We start from the raw sequence: 20,740 nt of genomic DNA, 5'->3' as shown, positions 1-20,740 counted from the left end.
AATTCAATTTTTCATTGGAGCGATTGCGCCTTCTTTCGCGACAGGATATGTCGAATATTTTTTTACCTTCATGACGCAAGAGAGAAAAAAAAATTTTTTTTTTGCACAAATTTAGGCAGTTCCAAAGATTTGTTTTTATGTTCTGCTTATTTCTATATTTCGTATTTCTTCAAAGAGTGCGATCCTGTCAACATTTCTTAAAATTTTATGTATGTAATATTTCTTATTGGTGCCACTTTAAACTATGTATTTGTGTCCGTTTAGTTCTTTCGAGGACTTTATGAATGCTGTCACTTTTTCTGCCTTGTATTGATGGGATGTGGGGCTAGTCAAGCTGCGTTTTGTATCGCAGCTTTTTTCCCGCATTCCACACCACATATGGTATCTTTGTTTCAAGAATGTCTGAAAAAAAATGGTGTAACACTGTGGTGAAATAAACTTCAACTTCAACTTCAACATAATTTCATTTGTCGTTACATTCCTGTAGTCTTCTCAGAATGTCAACACCGCCGCCCCCCCCCCCCCCCTGAGAGAAATCATGCTAATGCCTGCAGTGGCCTTGTATTCACATTACACGTTACAAATATAAAAGTGTACTCAAAACGAGTAACACAATCACAGCACGCCAGGGAGCACTAAGGGGCCACGTGGAGCGCGCTCACGATAAAATTTATTTGCGCACACAGGATAACAGGCCCCAGCAGCTCATTTCATCTATTCGAATATTGCGCCATGCGTGAGTTGTGCGCCGCCTCCGTGTGCGCGATCTAAAAACGAAACTGAATCACTTATGCATTACCTCCGCGACCCGTGTCATCAGTGGACAGTTACGGAAAAAAGGAATTTTCTGCAGAAAAGGTTGCTGTTGATTAAAATTTACAGAAAACTTCTGTCGTGTCGTCAGAACACCTGAGAATTTTTGTACTTTCAAAAAATGTGCCCCTAATTATAGAGTTCTTAATATGCCCAAGAACTCTATGATAAGCCCCAAATTACGGCCTTCGAGACCGTGGCTTGGTCGTGCCTTACATCGTAGAATCCACTCTCGGCCAATCCAAGCCTAGTTTCATGCTTCAAAGCGGCACGTTCGAGGCATGCTTCTTTTGACGGCATTGTTTGTTTTGGTTCTTGCTGCATGCTAACTAGTGCGTTGACATTTTAATGTAGCATTTTGCTGGTCGTGCCGCTCTGCTTCCATCGCCTGAGCTCGCCAGAAACTCGAGAGGTGAGCCTAAAGCGCGGGACGGTACCCTCGCGAAAAAACAAGTCGGGGAGCGATTGCATTTCTTTGTTTCGGAATTGAATACCTCTGTGGTACTGTCATTGCCCCTGAAGTTCTAAGCATTCGTGTCTACTTGTGGCGTCCGGAGGCATGCACTTGTTCTCGGGACACCAAAATATTGAAAAACTTGAACTTGTTGATCCAACAGTATGAAAGAAACCAGCACACATTCACGACGTAGACAGGCAACTTCACAGCGCTTACTGAAAGAAGTTAACTTCAACATATTGAAAACTTAGGCTTCTTCGTGCAATATTGCGACCAATGACAAAGTGTCGAATGAACAAGGTTCGCGTCTTGAGCGTAGCACTGCCCTCGATGACAGCTGACATAATAAATGTGTCGCGAAGAGGTCGTTCGCCGTGCGCTTTTGCTTATGGGTGTACACTGGCACATATTGGCTGTGCCTTCGAAGCTTTGTAGGTAATGCTTGGCAAGATCGGATATCTGCATCCCGATCCCTTGTCGGAAATCTCCAAATGCTGACTGTGCCCAAGTTGCATATTGTCATTCCTCTTCAACCATAGGTTTGTCTTCGTGGCGGCATAGCCAATTAGAAAACTTTTCTGATAATGTGGGGATGATAAGATATCGACAGCACGAAAAATGAACGAAGGACAAGCAAGGGAACACAGACAAGTGTTGAAAAAGGGCCCAATGTACTTGATGCATAACTTGTTTACGTGAAGGTTTGAGCTGGTTGGTACTCCATTGCACAAGATACTGACAGCGCGAAAAATGAACGAAGGATAAGCGAGGGAACTGTGTTCCCTCGCTTGACCTTTGTTCATTTTTCGCGCTGCCAATATCTTGTGAAATGAAGTCCCTACTAGCCCAAACCTTCATGTTGATAATGTGGAGACTAAGCACAGCATACAGTCGTGAAGTGGTGATATTATTGCGTGTTTGTTACAAGCTTGTGAGTTCAAGTTGTTGCGAAGCCAATACGCAATGCAGTACCAGGCAGAAGATGCAAACAGGGGACATAGAGGAGCACTGTACCTGTAGCTGCACTATCTGTAGCCAGGCTTTTTATTCACTTGTATGTTGTTGGCCCCTAAGACAGCCGTCAAATTGCCTGCCTGCTACTTTGCAAATTCTCTCGGCACAGGATGGCCTCCTGCCCCGTGGAAAGCCCGCTTTCGAGCTATGTCCTGCGGGTCAAGCGAATGGAGCCAAACCTTCCAGACCCTGCGGCTCTGGAGCGAGAGCTGACGTCGCTCCGCACTGCCTTTAGCAGGACCAGGTTTCAGCTTCCCTTGCAGTGCACCGAGACCCCGACGAGGGCATGCTGCCTCTTTGAGCGCCTAGACGCACTGAACGAGATGCTCTGGTTCATCGGTTTCGAAGTGAGCGAGGTTTCACCAGGGAGAATTGCCATTGGCCACCTGGAGGACGCCACTGTTACGGGCAAGAACTGTGACAAGGATCCCATCGAATACGGAGCCATCGTGTTGCACTGTCTCCTTGCCAAGCACCGCTGTGTGAGGGCCGTTGAGGTACGAGAAAGACTGTGGCATAATTATCATTACCAGCTGGATCAGCTATTCCGAAGACCCGGTGTTTTCTCTGCGCTCATTGCACTTGTTGTGTGGTGAGAAGCATCAAAAGGAAGAGTTGGGCTAGTTGGTTTGGGTTCATTTTGGAACAGCGCAAAAGACGAAAGACAGAATTGCATAAGGGAGATTGCTGAAGCATTCTCTATCTTCAAAAATGGCGACACGTCTGTTAGCACACCGTCTATCGCGTTGCTTGAATGCAAGTTGACTTACTTGAATAATACCTAATGATGATGCAAGCCTGTAGTCTTTTTGTCATTTGCATAGGTTGCGTGCGCATGTTTTGTAATTTTTCTTCTCTTTCCGTTTTGCTTGAATAAAGCACTGAGTTGTCAGTCGGTGCTCGTGTTGTTAAGTCTTCTTCTGTGTTTTTTGTCTTTTGCGCTGTTCCAAAATAAAAAAAGTGAGAAGCATCACACCCAATCCTTCTTAAGTCTCTCAGAAACAGCAGCCATGTATTGGCTGACAAAACTTTGATGCTAACTAAAGTGAAATATGATGCCAGGGATCAGAGGAGATGGTAAGGCATGAGCTGTGCTATCAACGTTTTTTCAGTACTTGTGTTATAAAGGCCATTTAATTGGTTACTTTGTATTTGACGTGACAGGTAGCAGTTCTATGTTGCCAAGATTTTTCTGGAGTCAAATGTTCAGAGGTTAAGTGCCTGTTTTGCCATTTGCCGTAATTGTTTGTCATTAACCCTTTGAGGGTCAAAAACGTACATGTACATAATCCGCTAACAACCACAAGATGGTCAAAGACGTACATGTACATCATTGCCTGTATGTTTAAAACGTGCACTTTTTTGGATCATTTCTCTTGCTTGGCATGTGCTGCCACACTGCGGGAATATGAGGAATTTTTTTGTGCAACGATGTCTCTCTTTTTTTTTACGCTGTACTACGGCGGTGCACGTCGGCTGGTTTTGGTTTCGTCCTTCGAGCGGTTCCCACTTGTTCCTGCAGAACTGATGGCTTTCTGGTTTAGAATCTTTCGAAAGGTGACCGATTTGTAACTCTCTCGTTTCCTGGTACGCGACTATGCCTGTTTCAGTGCATGCGCTGACTGAAACAAACGATGCCGCTGTGGTTGCGTTTCCTGTTTCGGGGACTCACAAAAACCGCTTCCGTATTGTTCACGATAAGACTAATGATTATTATAGGCACCGGGCGCGGGGCGAGTTTGGACTGGTGGCGCCTCTTTCGGTGAAAGCGCGGAACTAATGGCATGTGGGTGCCAGAAAGGGGCAGGCGCTTGCTGCGGAGACGCCGTGCTGGATGTTGGCTGCGCTTCATTGTGCTCTCGTCGCTTGTGTCCTGCGCTACCGAAATGCCTCGGGGAACCAAGCAGACAGGCTGTGCTGTAGGCTTCACAAACAGGTATGCAAACATGGATAAAGTTGGGGAGTACATCCAGTTCCATCGGTTCCCGTCTGCAATCACCGTCGCCAACGGCCCTCGTTGCGTCAAGCTACATGAAATACACACACTGAAGATAGCTGTTGAAATATTAGGACTGGCGAAGCATCGAAAAGAAAAGGAAAGCAAAACGGGAACAGGAGTGTGCAAGAAGTACAACAGAGGAACAACATGTGCAATTGGCCAAGCATCGCGTAAAGAAAGCCAAAAATCGAATAGGAGACGTAGGGTATCCTTTTCAAATGTTAGGAGACAATGTTAACGTGTAGGCAGAATAACACAGTATTAAATATTCGGCAGATCCCACGTCTTGTGGGAATCGGTTTCATGCGAAGCAGTCAGCGAGTAGTTCTATGCTGCATTCTTTTTTTTTTTTTTTTGGTTTTGAGCCAAGTGTTATGAGGTGGATCGACGTGTTTTTGTAAGTGCAGTAGTTGTGTACACATCGTGGTCTTACCAGGCGCGTCAACTACACTGGCGTTCAAAGGGTAACTTATGGTCTGACGTAACGTCAGCACTCACGCTAGAGCATATGCGTCAGTATTATCATAGTGAAGTGCACTTTACGGTGGGATGATGTGAACATCATACGTAACTTTCGTTAGCGTATTCCTCCGGGGTCGAGAAACGCTTGAACATACCTTGCTGAATCATATAGAAATACAAATGTAATGTTTCTTACACTGCTATAAAAGCAGAGCAAACACTGGAACCACAGACGTTAACCTGACATGACGCCTGTATCATAAGAGTACATATGTAGTGTTTATTGCTTTGTTATAAAATTAGATAGCCAGCATCACAACCACAACTGACGTTGCACCGACATTACGCCTGCATAGGGTGTTTTTTCCAAAGCAGGTTCTAGACCTGGCATGGTTCTGTGGTAGAATACCTGACTGCCACGCAGAACAATGGTGTTCGATTCCTGCTGGGATCATAATTTTTATTCTCGGCATTCGTCGGGTTAACACTGACGATGTCGGTTTTTCTTAACGCTCTCGCATTTAAATTACCAATGTCTGTTCTCGCAGTTCCTGGGTAGATATAAACTGTCAATCACCTGTGACGCATACCCGTACATGGCCGCCCGTGGTAAACAGGTATGTGCCACACGTGTCTGGAGGAAAAGGTTTGACGACGTACGCAACAGGATTTTCACGTTATTCATGTCATGACCAGACAGTCATATTCGTCAAATCCGCTTACCCTCCCATGCCAATTTTGGTCTACGCCAAGTTAAGGAGGCGATCACAAGAGCACCGATACGTAGGTGGCTAGATACGTAGATAGAAATGCTAAAAGTGCCTAGGATTCGCTAAGAAATGCTTCGCATTTGAAAAAATGGATATGGTGCTACTTACATCTAGCTCTACATCATCGCTTATCGTGTTAAGCTTGGTCTGCAGGGCGCACTTGCAACGCTATTTGCACTCGTCGCCTTGATTCTGTGATGTTGTGCACGGGACCTGCTTCGTGCAAGCGGCGACCCTTCTCGAGAGCAGACGCACGAAAACGCGTACGCCAGCTGGTCAAGCCTTTGAAACGGCAGCGCAAAATAACAGGCAGCGCCATGGGTGCACTTGCGCTGTCAGGACTCACCCTCCCGCCAAGAGCGCTCCAGACAACAGTGAGGAACAGCGTGTTCGGGAGTTAAAATGCAAAGATGCTTATTTTACATTGTGTCGCCAATCGGGCCTGTCTCATTTGCAGTCCTGAAAGGGAGGAGCAATCGTGCCCCCTCTGGTCCCCCTCCGAATGAAAACAGACACCTACAAGCACAGCGCCACGCAAAGAAGCTGACTCGTTTGATGTTCCGACGGCGCTCATCGGTGTGGTCATGAAGGAAACGCGTGTCATTCTTTCTAGATGACTTGGTGGCCATTAAACGTCCAAGACGGCAAACGACTGCCCAGGAGTCTCTCTGAAGCCCGAAGACGGGCCCCGTTGTCTGAACACATGTCCGACTGTCGAATGCTTCTTGCATTGTTCAAAAGAACACTGTTGCTGCCGCTTCTCTTTGCCTCTGGGCGACTAACACAGCAGCATACAACTTCGAATTGTTCTAAAAGAAACACCGCGTTCCTTCTCGAATAAGGGCTGAAAGTAGCAGAGCCTGCTCCGCGTCGTCTGCTTCAGATGCCAGTGTTTTCCCTGCCACCGCTTGGGGCGCTTTTTGAGAGAGGCGCAGCTGGCGCCTTACGACGGCCGCCCGGTGCCTATAGGTTTCGGACTTGTTTTTACTGTCTGGACGCCCTCACAACTGCACAGTTTTCTTCAGTGTGCTCACGGGCGCAGTTTTCTTGCACTACGGAACTGCGCGCCGGTTTCTCTGCTGCAAGTGAGTATAGCGGCGATTCGGGGGAATGGCCGCTCAACTGCCGAATCAGAATCTTATTCAGTAAACGTCAGCCCGTCATACGAGGAGTTACTTATGAGAGAAGTCTCAGGTGTTGATGAGTGGGTGACACCTCAAAAGTGTGCATGGCGAGATGATGCTGACTGGATCAGAAGTAGCTTTTCTTCAGAAAGGAGAACGTTTGGGCATGTTGGTTGTTTATCGTTTTTCAGAAACCATAGTGCAAAAAAGAACACGGGACAAGAAAGGTCTCTTTCTTGTCCTGCGTTCATTTTTGCGCTATGGTTTCTGAAAAACGAGTAGCTTCTCTTCCGCGTGTTTCCACTTGACGCCACTTCATGCACTTATTTTTGTACGTCTGGGAACTACACAGATGTTTATTGCAACGCATAATTTTTTAACAGTCGTATAGGTTTTTTCTTAGAATTTATCTTGCTGTTACTCATGAATAAACCATGTGTACGTAACAACGCACTTCTTTTTTTTTTTCACTTTATGGTCACCCTAAAAAAGTTACGGCAACTTTTTTCTGAAATAGATTCACCTGAAGATTTAAAATCAGCAAAAAAAATCGACCCTCAAAGGGTTAACACAATGAAAATGCTGCTTCTGCATTCACGCATTTGTTTTGTATGTTTAGTTCCAAGAAATTAACAGGATGTAAGGACCACTGCTTAACACCATCAGAGTTGGATCAAGCAAGCAATATTGCTGCTTGAAGGAGCAAATTAGACCACTATGAGGAAATTAATTATACTTCAATATAACTAAGGTGGTAATAGTGATGGATTACTTCACCGTATAGATATCGCACTGTTTATTCCAAGTATTGTTACCGACAGATTTATTTTTTTACATGGAAAGGGTTGCAAAATAATGTCTGAGAGATAGGGCAGTAGAAAAAGTCATGAGTGAGTAACATCATGAGAAATGTTATTGGAGCTGAAAGCAGGCAAACATATTTGCTGTTTGCCAAAGCATTGACCAAGTTCCCTTCACAGCTGCCATATATAGCGTGTGGACAGGGGAAAGAAATGCAGGTGCTAGGCCCTGTGGTATTCCATGTAAGCAAAGCTTTAAGACGTGGTTCTGGGGCAACCACATCTTAAAGCAGTGACCCAGTCATAGGTCGGCAAGCTCACTCATGAGTCGACTCACTCAGACTCAGATCGAGCCATGAGTCTGAGTCTCAGTGAGTCCGGGTGATTGATATTTTGGGGAGTTTGAGTCCAAGTGAGTGTAGAGACAAATTTTAGTGAGCCCGAGTCCGAGTGACTCCAGTTGAGGAAACCTTTGGTGAGTCTTAGTCCGAGTGAGCCCTAACCACAAAATATATTTGAGTGAGTCTGAGTGAACTCCGAAATTTTCTGCCGACCTATGGTGATAACTACTCAACATCAACATTACTATTAGCCTTTATGATGTCTCACGTTGATATTCTCTTCTACTCACACTTACTTTAATGCACTAGCGTTCATGCACCAGCTCAATATTTATGGATTAGAGGCATGCCTGGACCTTCCCCCCCCCCGTCCCCCGCAAAACATTTCAGAGGAAATTCTTGATAAAAAAATCTTATATGAGGCATATATTTCAATAAAAATGTCCTTACTGGATTGCAATCACTGATAACTCGTATGTTAAGCTAAGAGATCAAAATGCTTACCATAGAGCACTGATTGTGTGGGATATTGGGGTTTAAGAGCGTTGACATCCTGAATGAAAAAGCTAACTATATGTTAACGGACTCGTGAGCCGACTTACTCAGACTCACTCAGATTGAGCCGTGAGTCTGAGTCTGAGTGAGTAATATTTAGGTGAGTGTGAGTCCGAATGAGTCAGGTCGAGCAAAATTTTAGTGAACCTGAGTCTGAGTGAGTCCTGTTAAGGAAAACATTGGTGAGTCTGTGTCCGAGTCAGTCCTAAGGGCAAAATATATTCTCTGAGTGAGTCTGAGTGAGCTCCACATTTTTTGCCGGCCTATGGACCCAGTTAGCGCAACATTGCTTGTTGCTGTGCAAGCAAAGCTATTGCACCTATTTTGCCTCGGCAGCATTGATTATCAAACGCACTCACGAGTCGACTCACCCAGACTCAGATAAAGCCATAAGTCTGAGTCTGAGTGAGTCCAGGTGAGTAATATTCTGGCCAGCTTGAGTCCGAGTGAGTCCTCTTGAGAGAAAGTTTGGTGAGTCTGAGTCCGAGTGAGTCCGATCATGGAAAATTTTGGTGAATCTGAGTTGGAGTGAGCCCTAAGCGCAAAATATATTTCTTGAGTAAGTCTGGGTAAGCTCCACATTTTTTTTCCGACCTATGGTCACTTGTAATGAACTTCAGCATTACTATCAGCCTTACGTCAGCTCACGTTTACACTCGCGTCTATTCACACATACTTCAGTGCACTAGCATTGATACGCCAACTCAATATTAATAATCCGAGGCGCGAGTTTTGACCGCCCCCACTCCCCCTGCAAGCTTTTTCACAAAATATGTCGTGTGAGTCATCTCTTTCACTAAAAATTTCGTTACCGGATTGCAACCACTGAAAACTTGTATTTGAAGGTACGAGATCGAAAAGCACCAAGTAGAGCACCAGTTATACGAGATATTTGGTGTTAAAGAGCACTGACACCATGGTCAAAAATGCTAATTATATGCTAACGGGCTCACGAGTAGACTTACTCAGATTGAGACGTGAGTCTTATTCTGAGTAATATATTGGTGAGTTTGAGTCAGAGTGAGTTTGGTTGAAAAAGAATTGTGTGACTCTGAATCCGAGTGAGTTTGGTTGAAAAATAATATTGTGACTCCGAGTCCGGTTGAGGAAAACTGCTGAGCCTGAGTCCGAGTGGGCCCTAAGGGCAAAATATATTTCATGAGTGAGTCTGAGTGAGCTTGATATTTCTTGCCGACCTATGCTCGGCGGCTAATCAAAATTGCGTGTGATACAGAGTGGTGCAAGTGGCTTTATCTCCACTCAGTGCAATCAATGTAGAACATCAAGACCCGTCACATGGCACTGCACAAAAAACATAAGGCTTCAGTTTAAACTCACGAAAGTGAGCTGATGACTCGTGGCCGCTTCATTCTCAGTGCTGTGATTCCTGTTTTGAGACGTTTAGCGCACATTATGTTCGAGGAATTGAGCAAGATCTGTAACGGCAGCGGAATATTTGATTGTTGTTGTGCATCGGTTCAACAGAAGTATTTTTAAGGCAGTATTGTCACGTCACACTGAAGCTATCCAAAGGTAAATAATTTAGTACTTTGTTATATGGACAATTTCGCTATATTGAAATTCCTTATGATGAGGTTTAACTGTATTAAACTGTTGCTGTATTAAATGGTTTGTCATAGTAAATTCATTCAAACTGTAGCGAAGAGGAATGCCCAGCGCTGCAGCCACATCGCCAGCTCTGCTCGAGGCACGAGCTGGAGCTGCCCAGCCTGTGTTTGCTGAAACGCTGCCTGCGCCTGTACAGCTCTTGCTGTCCCTGTTCGGACGCTCCCGGCCCAGTGTTTTTATTATATTTTTGGTAGAGGTTGCTGCAGTTTTCCCCGGCCCTGGAATTACACAGTCGAAAGTTGCCGCCCGTCATGCCTGACAACGCCAACTCGACACCCCCCACGGCTTTGCCGCCCATGGTATGTCCCGGTGCCCAACTTCTATGCAAACCCGAGATCTTCAGCGGCACCGATGAGAAAGACGTTGAGGATTGGCTTGAATCTTACGAAAGAGCCAGCGCTACCAACAAATGGGACGATCCTGTGAAGCTCGGCACCGTAATGTTGTATTTAAGGATGTCGCCAAGCTGTGGTATAAAAACCACGAGGCTGATATCCCCACTTGGACGACCTTCAAAACCAACATCGCAGCAGTTTTTGGACGCCCTAGTGTGTGCAAACTTCGGGCAGAACAACGCCTACGAAGCCGGCCCCAGCAAGCAGGTGAAACGTTCACCAGCTACATCAAGGACATTCTCGACCTCTGCCGCCTGGTCAACCCGACGATGGCGGAAGCGGACAAGGTGCGCGACATCATGAAGGGCATTTCCGCTGATGCCTTTCAATGCTGCTCTCTAAGAATGCTGGCACTGTCTCTGAACTCATTGAGCTTTGCCAGAGTTTCAACGAGCTCCGAAGACAGCGTCTTCTCATGCGCCGCCATCACGTATCTGACGAAACTATCTCGAGTGTGGCTAGCGCTCCTCACCTCGAGTCACTGTTCTCCCAGATAAAGGAGTTTCTCCGTGCTGAGGTCGCTCGTCAGCTTTCGCTGCTATCAACAGCCGGCCAACCACCATCGCCTTTGCCAGCAAACATACGCCAGGTGATACAGGAGCAAGTTTGCGCGGCTCTGCCTTTTGCCCGCAACACTCCACCGGCGCCGTCCCCTGTTGCCTGTGCCGAAGTAAATGCTCCCCTAAGCTACGCCGAAGTTGCTGCACGGTCACTGCCTCAGTCCTTTGCGCCATTACCATCCTCTGTGCCACTGCGACCAACACTCCGCCTCGATTAGGCAATGTACCTCCAGGGTAGCGGACAATGGCGCACTTTCGACAACTGGACAATATGCTTTGCGTGTGGGCTACCAGGCCACGTCGCTCGATATTGCAGTCATCGAGTACGTCCCTACCACCAGACCTTCGAACCTGACCCGTATGTATCACCGCGGCTATCGTTCTCAGCGTCTCGGAACACCGGCCAGATGTCTTCATATACCGACCACCGTCCTCCTGCCAACCGCCGCTCGCCATCGCCTCGACGCCGCTCGCTATCGCTGATGCGCCGTCGTCCCTCTACGCCGGAGCGGGAAAACTAATTGCCGCAGTTCCAGCACCCGACCTAACTTCCAAGGGAGTCATCAGGGGGATCCCTCTCGAGGACATCCCCCGGGATATCACCACCCAAGTTATTACCCCTGAGAATCCTACGGCAATTGCTGCGAAACGACTCAGCAATACCACCAATGTCATCGTGCTCTTTTCCGGACTGAAAGTTCCTACCTTCGTCCGCTACGGAGGCGCACTGATCAAGTGCGCGTTATACAGAAAACAATTGGAGCTGTGCCACCAGTGCGTCAGACTAGGCCATCGCATGGACGTATGCCCCAGCCCGCAGGACCGGGTCTGCAGAGGCTGTGGCACGGCCAACCCAGGTACCGACCACCAATGCAACCCCTGTTGCCAGCTTTGTGGGGGTGAGCACTTAACGGCCGACAGGCAATGCAAGGCTCGCTTCAAGATGCCGTATATAGTCAAATGAAGACGATGGGAAAGACAGCGACAACGGGAAGAAGAACTCCTAGCCTCGGAAGCTACGAGGGAAGCAGTTGGACGCCCTTCTCGGGAGGCCAGACCCAGTTCGCGCTTTAGGGCCCGTTCAAGAACCAGACAGTCCAGATCACGGAGCCGCACACCCGCTCCGGCCCGACCCAGATCCAGGAGCCATACGCCCGTACCACCTTAGCGCTCCCGATCGCGGTCTCGCAGCAGAGGAAGCGGCTTGGCGGCGGCGACCTACAAGGTGGGCTGGGTAGACGTGGTCAAAGGCTCATTGCGCCGCGGCGGATCTGGGGAGACTGCAGCTTTTAGAGAAATGGCAGAAATGAGACGGGAAAATGCGCAGTTACGGGATTTAATCGCAAATCTCACGAGAGAAATTCAGGAGCTTAAGAATAATCAGAAGGCAGACATATCCCCCCGCCCAAGTAGTTCACATGGAGGGGCCGCTGCAGAAACCCCCTATAATCGCATGGAGGAAGACGAGAACCCTCCGCCACCTAAGAGAAAGGCTCCGGCAGTTATCAGCCAAACCGGATCACAGCTTACCGATCTAGGGCAGAAATTAACGGAAATGCAAAGTGCACTGAAAGACCAAGCAGAAGCCGTCGGTAATCTCACGTTGCCGATCTCGACCGTAATGTCGAGACTTGACAAATTCGAAAATAACGTAGCCACATTAAGTCTCAGGGTAGCCAAACTGCACCAAGTTACTACTGCAGGGGCCCCCGCAACTGGGGTCGCATCTAATCAATTCCAAAATGCCGCTACAAGCACCGCGGCAGTATCTGGGGTCGTTCAGTCCACCACTCCCCAGTCCTCCACCTCACGAACAGAACAAAATAGGCAAACGCGGTAAAAGAGGCGAGCTGACGATTTGGCAGTGGAATTGCAGGAGTTATGCCGCTAAAAAACCGATCCTGCAACAATACATTAAAAGCAAATCGAAACCAGACGTAATAATGTTACAAGAGACACACGAATTAGCCAAACTTCCAGGTTACCAAACCATCGGTCCCTCCTCTGGGGAGAAACGCGTGGTAACTACGAGGGCGGTCCGATAAGTACTTAGCCTTCAAAAGAAAAACGAAAATTTTGGAATAGTGTCAATTTATTTCTCAAAATAGTCCCCTTTCAACTCTATACACTTGACCCAGTGATCCTCCGACTTCTTAATCCCGTCAGAAAAATACGTTTTCTCCTGAGCTGCAAAGTAGGCTTCTGTGGCGGCGATAACTTCTTCATGCGACTCAAATTTTTGTTCAGTGAGTGGATTTTTCAAGTTGGGAAACAAGAAGAAATCGTTCGGGGCCTAACCTGGAGAATACACTGGATGGGGCACCACTTCGTAGCCCAGTTCAACCAACTTGGCCGTGGCGACGGCGCAGGTGTGAGCTGGCGCGTTGTCGTGGTGGAAGAGCACCTTTTTCTTCACCAAATGTGGCCGTTTTATTCGCAATTCGGCGTCGAATCGGCCGAGCAATTCGGCGTAGCCGGGTTCTGTCACCGTTTTGCCCTTCTCAAGGTAGTCGACGAAGATCACACCTTGAGAATCCCAAAAAATGGTGGCCATCACCTTTCCGGTCGATACGACAGTTTTCGCCTTCTTCGGGGCAGGTTCACCGGGTGCAATGCACTGTTTCGACTGTTCTTTGGCCTCTGGTGTGTACCAGTGGATCCATGTTTCGACGACGGTCACAAAACGACGCAGTAACTCCTTCGGATTACGCTTAAACAGCTTCAAACACTGCTCTGAAGTGGTCTCTTGAACGCGCTTGTTGTCCGGAGTGAGCAAACGCGGCAACCATCGGGCCGACAGCTTTCGCATGCCGAAAATTTCACGCAGGATATGACCCACGCGGTCTTTTAGGATGCCTACTGTCTCAGCTATCTCGCGCACCTTCAGTCGGTGTTCTGCCAATACGAGGTCGTGGATGTTTACCACGTTATCGGCAGTGGTATCCGTTTGCGAGGCCCCAGGGCGAGGCTCATCAAAAACCGACGTGCGACCAGGTTTATGCTCGTTGAACCAATTGATGACAGTTGCCATCGAAGGAGAAGGCTCACCGTACACGGCATCCAGTAGCTCTTTGATTTCGCTGCGCGATTTCCTTTCGAAAAACAAGAATCAAATCACCGACCGATATTGATCTTTTTCCATTTTTAACGGACACACGAAAATCACCTGCTTCCTCAAGCGGCCAAAACAAACCGGCGAGCCCGATTCGACTGGACCTTTGCATGTGTCCCTCTAAGAGAGCGTACTCAACGTCAGTATATGTCTCATGCGATAGCGTCGCGCTCTCGCGGTGAGGCTAAGCACTTGTCGGACTGCCCTCGTACTTTGGTCAGGAAAGGCTTAGTGGTCGTTCGTCATGACATTACAGTAGCGCAAGTTGAACATGTATTCGTAGAAATTATACCCAAAAGCAAAAGCCAATCCCGCACGTTCATTCTCAATCTATACAGCAACCCTGCGCACATACGACAGCGCTTCCTAACCCTATTTAGGAGGGCCGCCGACCTTGCGGGCTCGCACCCTTTACTAATCGGGGGAGACTTTAATGCCCCGCATGGAGCGTGGGGTTACGTCTACACGAGAGCCAAAGGCAAGGCATTATGGCAAGACATACAGGAGACAGGCCTTACTCTCATCACCGACCCCAGCTCCCCCGCAAGAATGGGAACCGGGCTGGCAAGAAACACTACGCCCGACCTAACATTAGTGAAGAACACGAGAGGATCAAGTTGGAAAAACACGTTCGAAGACCTTGGTAGCGACCACAGAATTCTCGAAACTAAATTATCGGATACTTTAAAAATAGAAACCAACAAAACGTTCAAATGGACAGACTGGGATAAGTTTCGTCAGAATAAGGCCGGAATAACTCACGAACCCATCACGGATATCAAACAATGGGCCGAAAAAGTTATGGCTGACGTCAAAGATGTTACAAAGACCGTGGCGCCAGAACTTCCCATCGATAAGATAGACAGCCGCCTGGTGCACATGTGGGAGGCCAAACGATCATTACAGGCCAGGTGGCAGAAACAGACACAACAGGAAGTTGAGGAAACGCATTGCATTACTCAACAAACAAATTGAAGAACACTGCAGAACTCTTAGTAAACAGCAATGGGACGAGATCTGCAGCATGATGGACAGACGGATTGGCACCGCTCACACGTGGCGCCTGCTCCGACATCTGCTAGACCCGACCAAGACCACGACAACACATAGGGAAACCATGCGCAGGATAATACACACACACCAAGGCTGAAGAAGAAATCCTCTCCGAGCTCTGCGACAGATGCGCCCCTCAGAACCCGGTTATTCCACACGTGGAATACACGGGAAAACCCAACCCCTCTCTGGACAGAGACTTTGACGAGGTGGAAATCTGGGCCGCTCTGCAAAAGCTCAATAGCAAATCGGCCCCGGGACCGGATGGCGTAACCAATAAGGCCCTTCGTAACTTAGGCATAGAGAGCATCTCCGAACTGACCAAGTACATCAACGAATGCTGGACCCGAGGATCCATACCTGACCAATGGAAAAGAGCGAAAATGGTGCTCATCCCCAAGCCCAGAAAACCCCCAAATCTTGACAACCTTCGCCCCATATCCCTTACGTCGTGCGTCGGAAAGTTGATGGAACACGCCTTCCTCAGTCGTATCAACGCACACTTGGACGACATCGATGCGTATCCGGACACCATGCTCGGGTTTTGAGCTCATCTCTCCACGCAGGATGCAATGTTGCAAATCAAACACCAGGTACTTGACAACAAGACGAGAGGTACCAGGGCCATTCTAGGATTGGACCTCAAGAAAGCCTTCGACAACGCAGGTCACGCAGCCATACTACGCAAGATGGCCGCACTAAATCTAGGCAACCGAGCGTACAACTACGTTAAGGATTTCCTCACTAACAGGAGTGTCTCGTTAACCCTGGGCAAACTCGCATCAGAAGACAGGAGTATGGGCAGCGTCGGCACCCCACAAGGCTCCGTCTTCTCGCCGATGCTCTTTAATCTCGTTATGATCGGCCTCCCCAAACGCCTAAACGCCATTGAGGGAGTGCATCTCGCCATATACGCAGACGACATTACGATTTGGGTATGCGAGGGGAGCGACGGAGAAATCGAGCAGCGGCTACAGACCGCGGTTGAGGTAGTGGAACAGTACCTCGTAGGAACCGGTCTTGTCTGCTCGCCAGAAAAATCTGAACTTCTCCTCTACCGCCCGACACTAAAGGAAGGCCTCCCAAGTGTTACATCCGGCATGCTGAGCACGAAGACATTTGCGTACGCACCAAAGAAGGACACGAAATACCAAGGGTCAAGCAGATAACGGTGCTCGGACTCATCACAGAATCCAACGGCGCCAACGGAGCAACGATCGGGAATCTGGAGACTAAAATCTCGAACATGATGAGGCTCATCAGAAGAATCACCAACAGACATCGCGGTATGAAGGAGGCCAGTGTCGTCAGACTCATACACTCCTTCGTCATTAGTCACATAACCTACGTGGCCGCCTACCACAACTGGTACACTGCAGAAAAGGCCAAGCTTAGCACTCTAATTAGAAGAACACACAAGATGGCGCTGGGCCTTCCTGACAGCACAAGCACGGAACTTCTACTACAGCTGGGCATCCACAATACGCTCGAAGAATTGATAGTGGCTCAACAAATCTCGCAACTTGAGAGACTAACCAGGACACGAACGGGCAGGAGCATCCTGGACAAACTGGAGATATCCTATCACAAGCAGCACGGCGACAAGACATCCCTCCCCAGCTCGATCAGAGAAAAGCTACAGGTGGCTAGCCTACCTAAGAACATGCATCCCGAACTCAATCAGGGTCGAAGAGAGAATAGAGCCAGGTCTTTACTACAAGCATTCGGTAGGGACAAGGAAGCGCTGTTTGTAGACGCAGCAGAATACGCGGATAGACATGCATTCGCAGTGGCAGTCCTTAATACTGATAAACCATTGGTCAGCTCGTGCAGTGTACGCGGCAAAAACCCTGAGGCAGCGGAAGAAGTGGCGATCGCCCTAGCCATCGTTTGCCCCGGTTGCAGATATATAATAAGTGACTCACAGGCGGCGGTCAGAAATTATGCACAAGGCAGAATTTCACTTGAGGTCGCGGCTATCCTCAAAGCGAACGCAAATTATATCACCTCTGAAGAGACTGAAGAACGAAACATTATGTGGTTCCCGGCTCATACGTCCCCCCACACCCCCGTACCCAACCTCAATGGAGAGGTCCATCACGTAGCGCGAGGTCTCACGTTCCGCGCTCGTGTAGAAAGGTCCTCTCCAGGGGATGGAAATCCAGTGGAGGGCTGGACAGAGAGGGACAGAATGACTAGATACTGTGACATTACAAAATTTTATCAAAAATCCAGGTGTATTTATCCACCCCCAAGCCCCAAACTCCACAGGGCCCAATCGGTAGATTGGAGGCAATTACAAACCCAGACCTTCCCCAACCTCGTTCACCTCAGGAGGATATACCCAGACATCTATTCAAACGATAACTGCAAATTATGCGGCTGGACTCACGCGTCTCTTAGGCACATTCTCTGGGAATGCGCGGTTATAGGCGAAGAAAATGCAGTCTCCCCAGATGAAGCTGCAGCGCGGTGGACGGCCGCGCTGCGCAGCTCAAACCTGCAAGATCACTTGTGGGCCATCCAGCAAGCCCGTGAGGCGGTGCGGAGACAGGGTCTCCGGTCCTCCTCAGGGGCGGCCTAGGCCCAGGCCACGAATTTGCCGGAGTTCTTAATAAAGTTGCTACCACCAGTTCCAGAGGCAGGAACTGCGTCACCCGGAAAAAGACGAAGGCCTCTCCTTTCACCGACGAACGTTATTGTCATGTATGTGGATGGCGTCACTGCACTCGCCCTTGTCGATACAGGTGCAGCAGTTTCAGTTATCAGTGCCAAAGTCTGCCACTTGCTCAAAAAAGTTACGACGCAGCTGTCCAACATATCGCTTCGCACTGCCAGCGCAGACCGCGTCACGCCGGCCGCTGCATGTTCTGCTCGCGTCGTAATTAACGATCTCCTCTACATTGTTGAATTTTTAGTCCTGCATTCTTGTTCACATGACGTCATTTTGGGCTGGGACTTTCCATCCACTAATAACGCCGTCATTGACTGTTCTCGCGCTGAAGTGGCATTTGAAGCGCTTTGCGATGCTCCGTTATTTGACGCTCGTGAAGCCGAGGACAAGCTATTTGTTGCGGAAGACGTTACCGCCGCACTCCTTTGCCCTTGCCACGGTGTCCTGCAACAGTATCGCCAAGTCAAGCACACTTTTTACGCCTTCTCCTATCTTCGTCCGCCGCAAATGTTCACCGCTGCCTTTTGCCCTTTTGGAAATTAGTGACGGTGTCAGCACACTGCTTGTCTCCAACCTTTTGTCATGGCCTCTAACACTGCTTCGTGGAGAGTGCGTCGGACGTGTCCACGGTGTCGACCCTTCAACCATCACTGACACGCAAACTGCTTCCACCGCCGAACACGAAGTCGTCGGCGTGACCTCTGACTCCTCGCAGCAGACGCCTACACCTGATGTCCTGAGCAGCTCCATTGCCGACACGTTGACTGTTCCACAACGCGCCCTGCTCCTACGCCTCCTCGACAGATTCCGTTCGTCTTTTGACCGCCAGCATTTTTCCCTCAGTCGTACGTCAGCTGTGAATCACCGCATCGACACGGGTACCAGCGCGCCACTGCGACAAAGACCGTATCATGTGTCTACGACAGCGCCAGGTAATCAACGACCTAGTAGCTGACATGCTGAAGCATGGCGTCATCCAGCCTTCGAATAGCCCATGGGCATCTCCAGTTGTCCTCGTTAAGAAGGATGGGTCGATCCGCTTCTGCGTTGATTACCGCCGTCTCAACAAAATCACTCGAAAAGACGTTTATCCCTTGCTGAGAATTGACGATGCCCTTGACTGCCTTCAAGGCGCGGAGTTCTTCTCTTCTATTGACTTATGGAGCAGCTATTGGCAAGTCCCCGTGGCGCCTGACGACCAACCTAAAACGGCCTTCATCATACCCGATGGCCTTTATGAATTCCGTGTCATGCCAATTGGTCTTTGCAACGCGCCCGCAACATTCGAGCGCATGATGGACAACATTTTGCGAGGTCTTAAGTGGAAAACATGTCTATGCTACCTAGATGACGTGGTTGTATTTTCATCAGATTTTCCTATGCACCTCCGTAAGCTAGAGGAAGTGCTTCAGTGCCTAACTGACGCTGGCCTTCAGCTCAACCTGAAGAAATGCCGCTTTGGTGCAAGGCAGCTCACCATCCTTGGCCGTGTTGTATCCAAAGACGGTATTCTTCCCGACACCGCCAATCTTCGGGCAGTTGCTGACTTTCCTAAACCTGCGTCTCTCAAAGAACTTCATAGCTCCCTTGGCCTCTGTTCCTATTTTCGCCGCTTCATCCAGAATTTTGCGACGATCACCGCTCCCTTGAATCAGCTCCTATGGAGTGACTCGAAAAGTTACGCTTGGACGCCCGCTTGTGACGATGCCTTCAAGAGTTGCGCCATCTGCTCACCTCACCGCCAATCCTGCATCACTTCGACCCTACTGCTCTGACTGAGGTCCACACCGACGCCAGCGGTGTTGGACTTGGCGCCGTGCTTGCGCAGCACAAATCTGGATTCCAGGAATATGTTATCGCATATGCAAGCCGCACCCTCACTAAAGCAGAGACCAATTAATTATTCTGTTACAGAGAAGGAATGTTTGGCCATAATTTGGGCTCTTGGCAATTTTCGACCTTATCTGTGTGGCCTCCCCTTCAACGTAGTCGCAGACCACCATGCGCTTTGTTGGTTATCCACGTTGAAAGACCCCTCCGGCCGATTAGCTCGCTGGGCTTTGCGGCTGCAAGATTTCGACATGCGCGTTGTCTACAGGTCGGGCCGCCGCCACACCGATGCCGACGCCCTATCACGCTCGCCTGTGTCAACCGACAGCACTGCCTGCCTATCTGCCGTGGACGAAGTACTTTCGTTTCCAGCTGACTGCGTCATGGTGTTGGAGCAACGCAAGGATGCCTGGATCAGCGCTCTCCTCCGATTCCTTTCCAACCCGTCGACTTTTCCTTCAGCTTCTAGAGACTTGCGTCGTCAAGCTACTCACTTTGAGACCCGTGATGGCCTCCTCTATCGCAGAAACTACATGTCCGACGGCCGCAAGTGGTTGCTGGTGATACCTCGACATCTTTGGGCTAAAATATGTTCAGCCTTTCACGCTGACCCACAGTGTGCACATGCGGGCGTCTTCAAAACACACACCCGACTTTCCTCGAGGTTCTGTTGGCGAGGCATGTACACCTTTGTGTGCAAGTACATTCGGTCATGCCCACAGTGCTAATGACGCAAAGCTCCTCCTCAGCACGTCTCTGGTACGCTCCAGCCACTACCGTGCCCGGCCAGGCCCTTCGACCGCATTGGCATTGACTTGTATGGACCTCTTCCATTCACGGCTTCCGGAAACCGCTGTGTAGTCGTCACCGTCAACCACCTGATGTGATACGCAGAAACAGCCGCTCTGCCTGCTGCCACAGCCCGTGATATAGCATCTTTCCTCCTGCGGAACTTCATTCTCCATCACGGCGCACCCCACGAACTTCTGAGCGATAGAGACGTGTGTTCCTTTCCGAGGTTGTAAACACACTCCTTGCTGAATGTCATATCGTTCATCGCACTACTACCGCCTACCATCCTCAAACCAATGGCTTGACAGAAAGATTCAGCTGCACCCTAGGCGACAGGATTTCTAAGTACGTTGCCTCTGA

The 20,740-nt window shown here is 49.0% G+C and overlaps 1 protein-coding gene across 2 annotated transcripts in view; it reads left to right on the top strand.

The window, feature by feature from the left end:
- The first annotated feature begins 1,078 nt into the window (after positions 1 to 1,078).
- The window catches only part of LOC119383854 (uncharacterized), a 773,402-nt gene continuing 753,740 nt past the window's right edge, over positions 1,079 to 20,740 (top strand). For both annotated transcript variants that reach the window (XM_049412685.1, XM_037652128.2), the window contains exons 1-2: positions 1,079 to 1,225; positions 2,394 to 2,781. In XM_049412685.1, coding sequence (XP_049268642.1) covers positions 2,395 to 2,781 — 387 coding nt within the window. In that variant the 5' untranslated portion in view covers positions 1,079 to 1,225; position 2,394. The remainder of the gene's footprint in view (positions 1,226 to 2,393; positions 2,782 to 20,740) is intronic.

Source organism: Rhipicephalus sanguineus, chromosome 2, assembly GCF_013339695.2.
Source record: "Rhipicephalus sanguineus isolate Rsan-2018 chromosome 2, BIME_Rsan_1.4, whole genome shotgun sequence".
NCBI lineage: Eukaryota > Metazoa > Arthropoda > Arachnida > Ixodida > Ixodidae > Rhipicephalus > Rhipicephalus sanguineus.
Note: the sequence above shows the minus strand (reverse complement) of the source record. Positions and strands in the feature narration are given on the sequence as shown.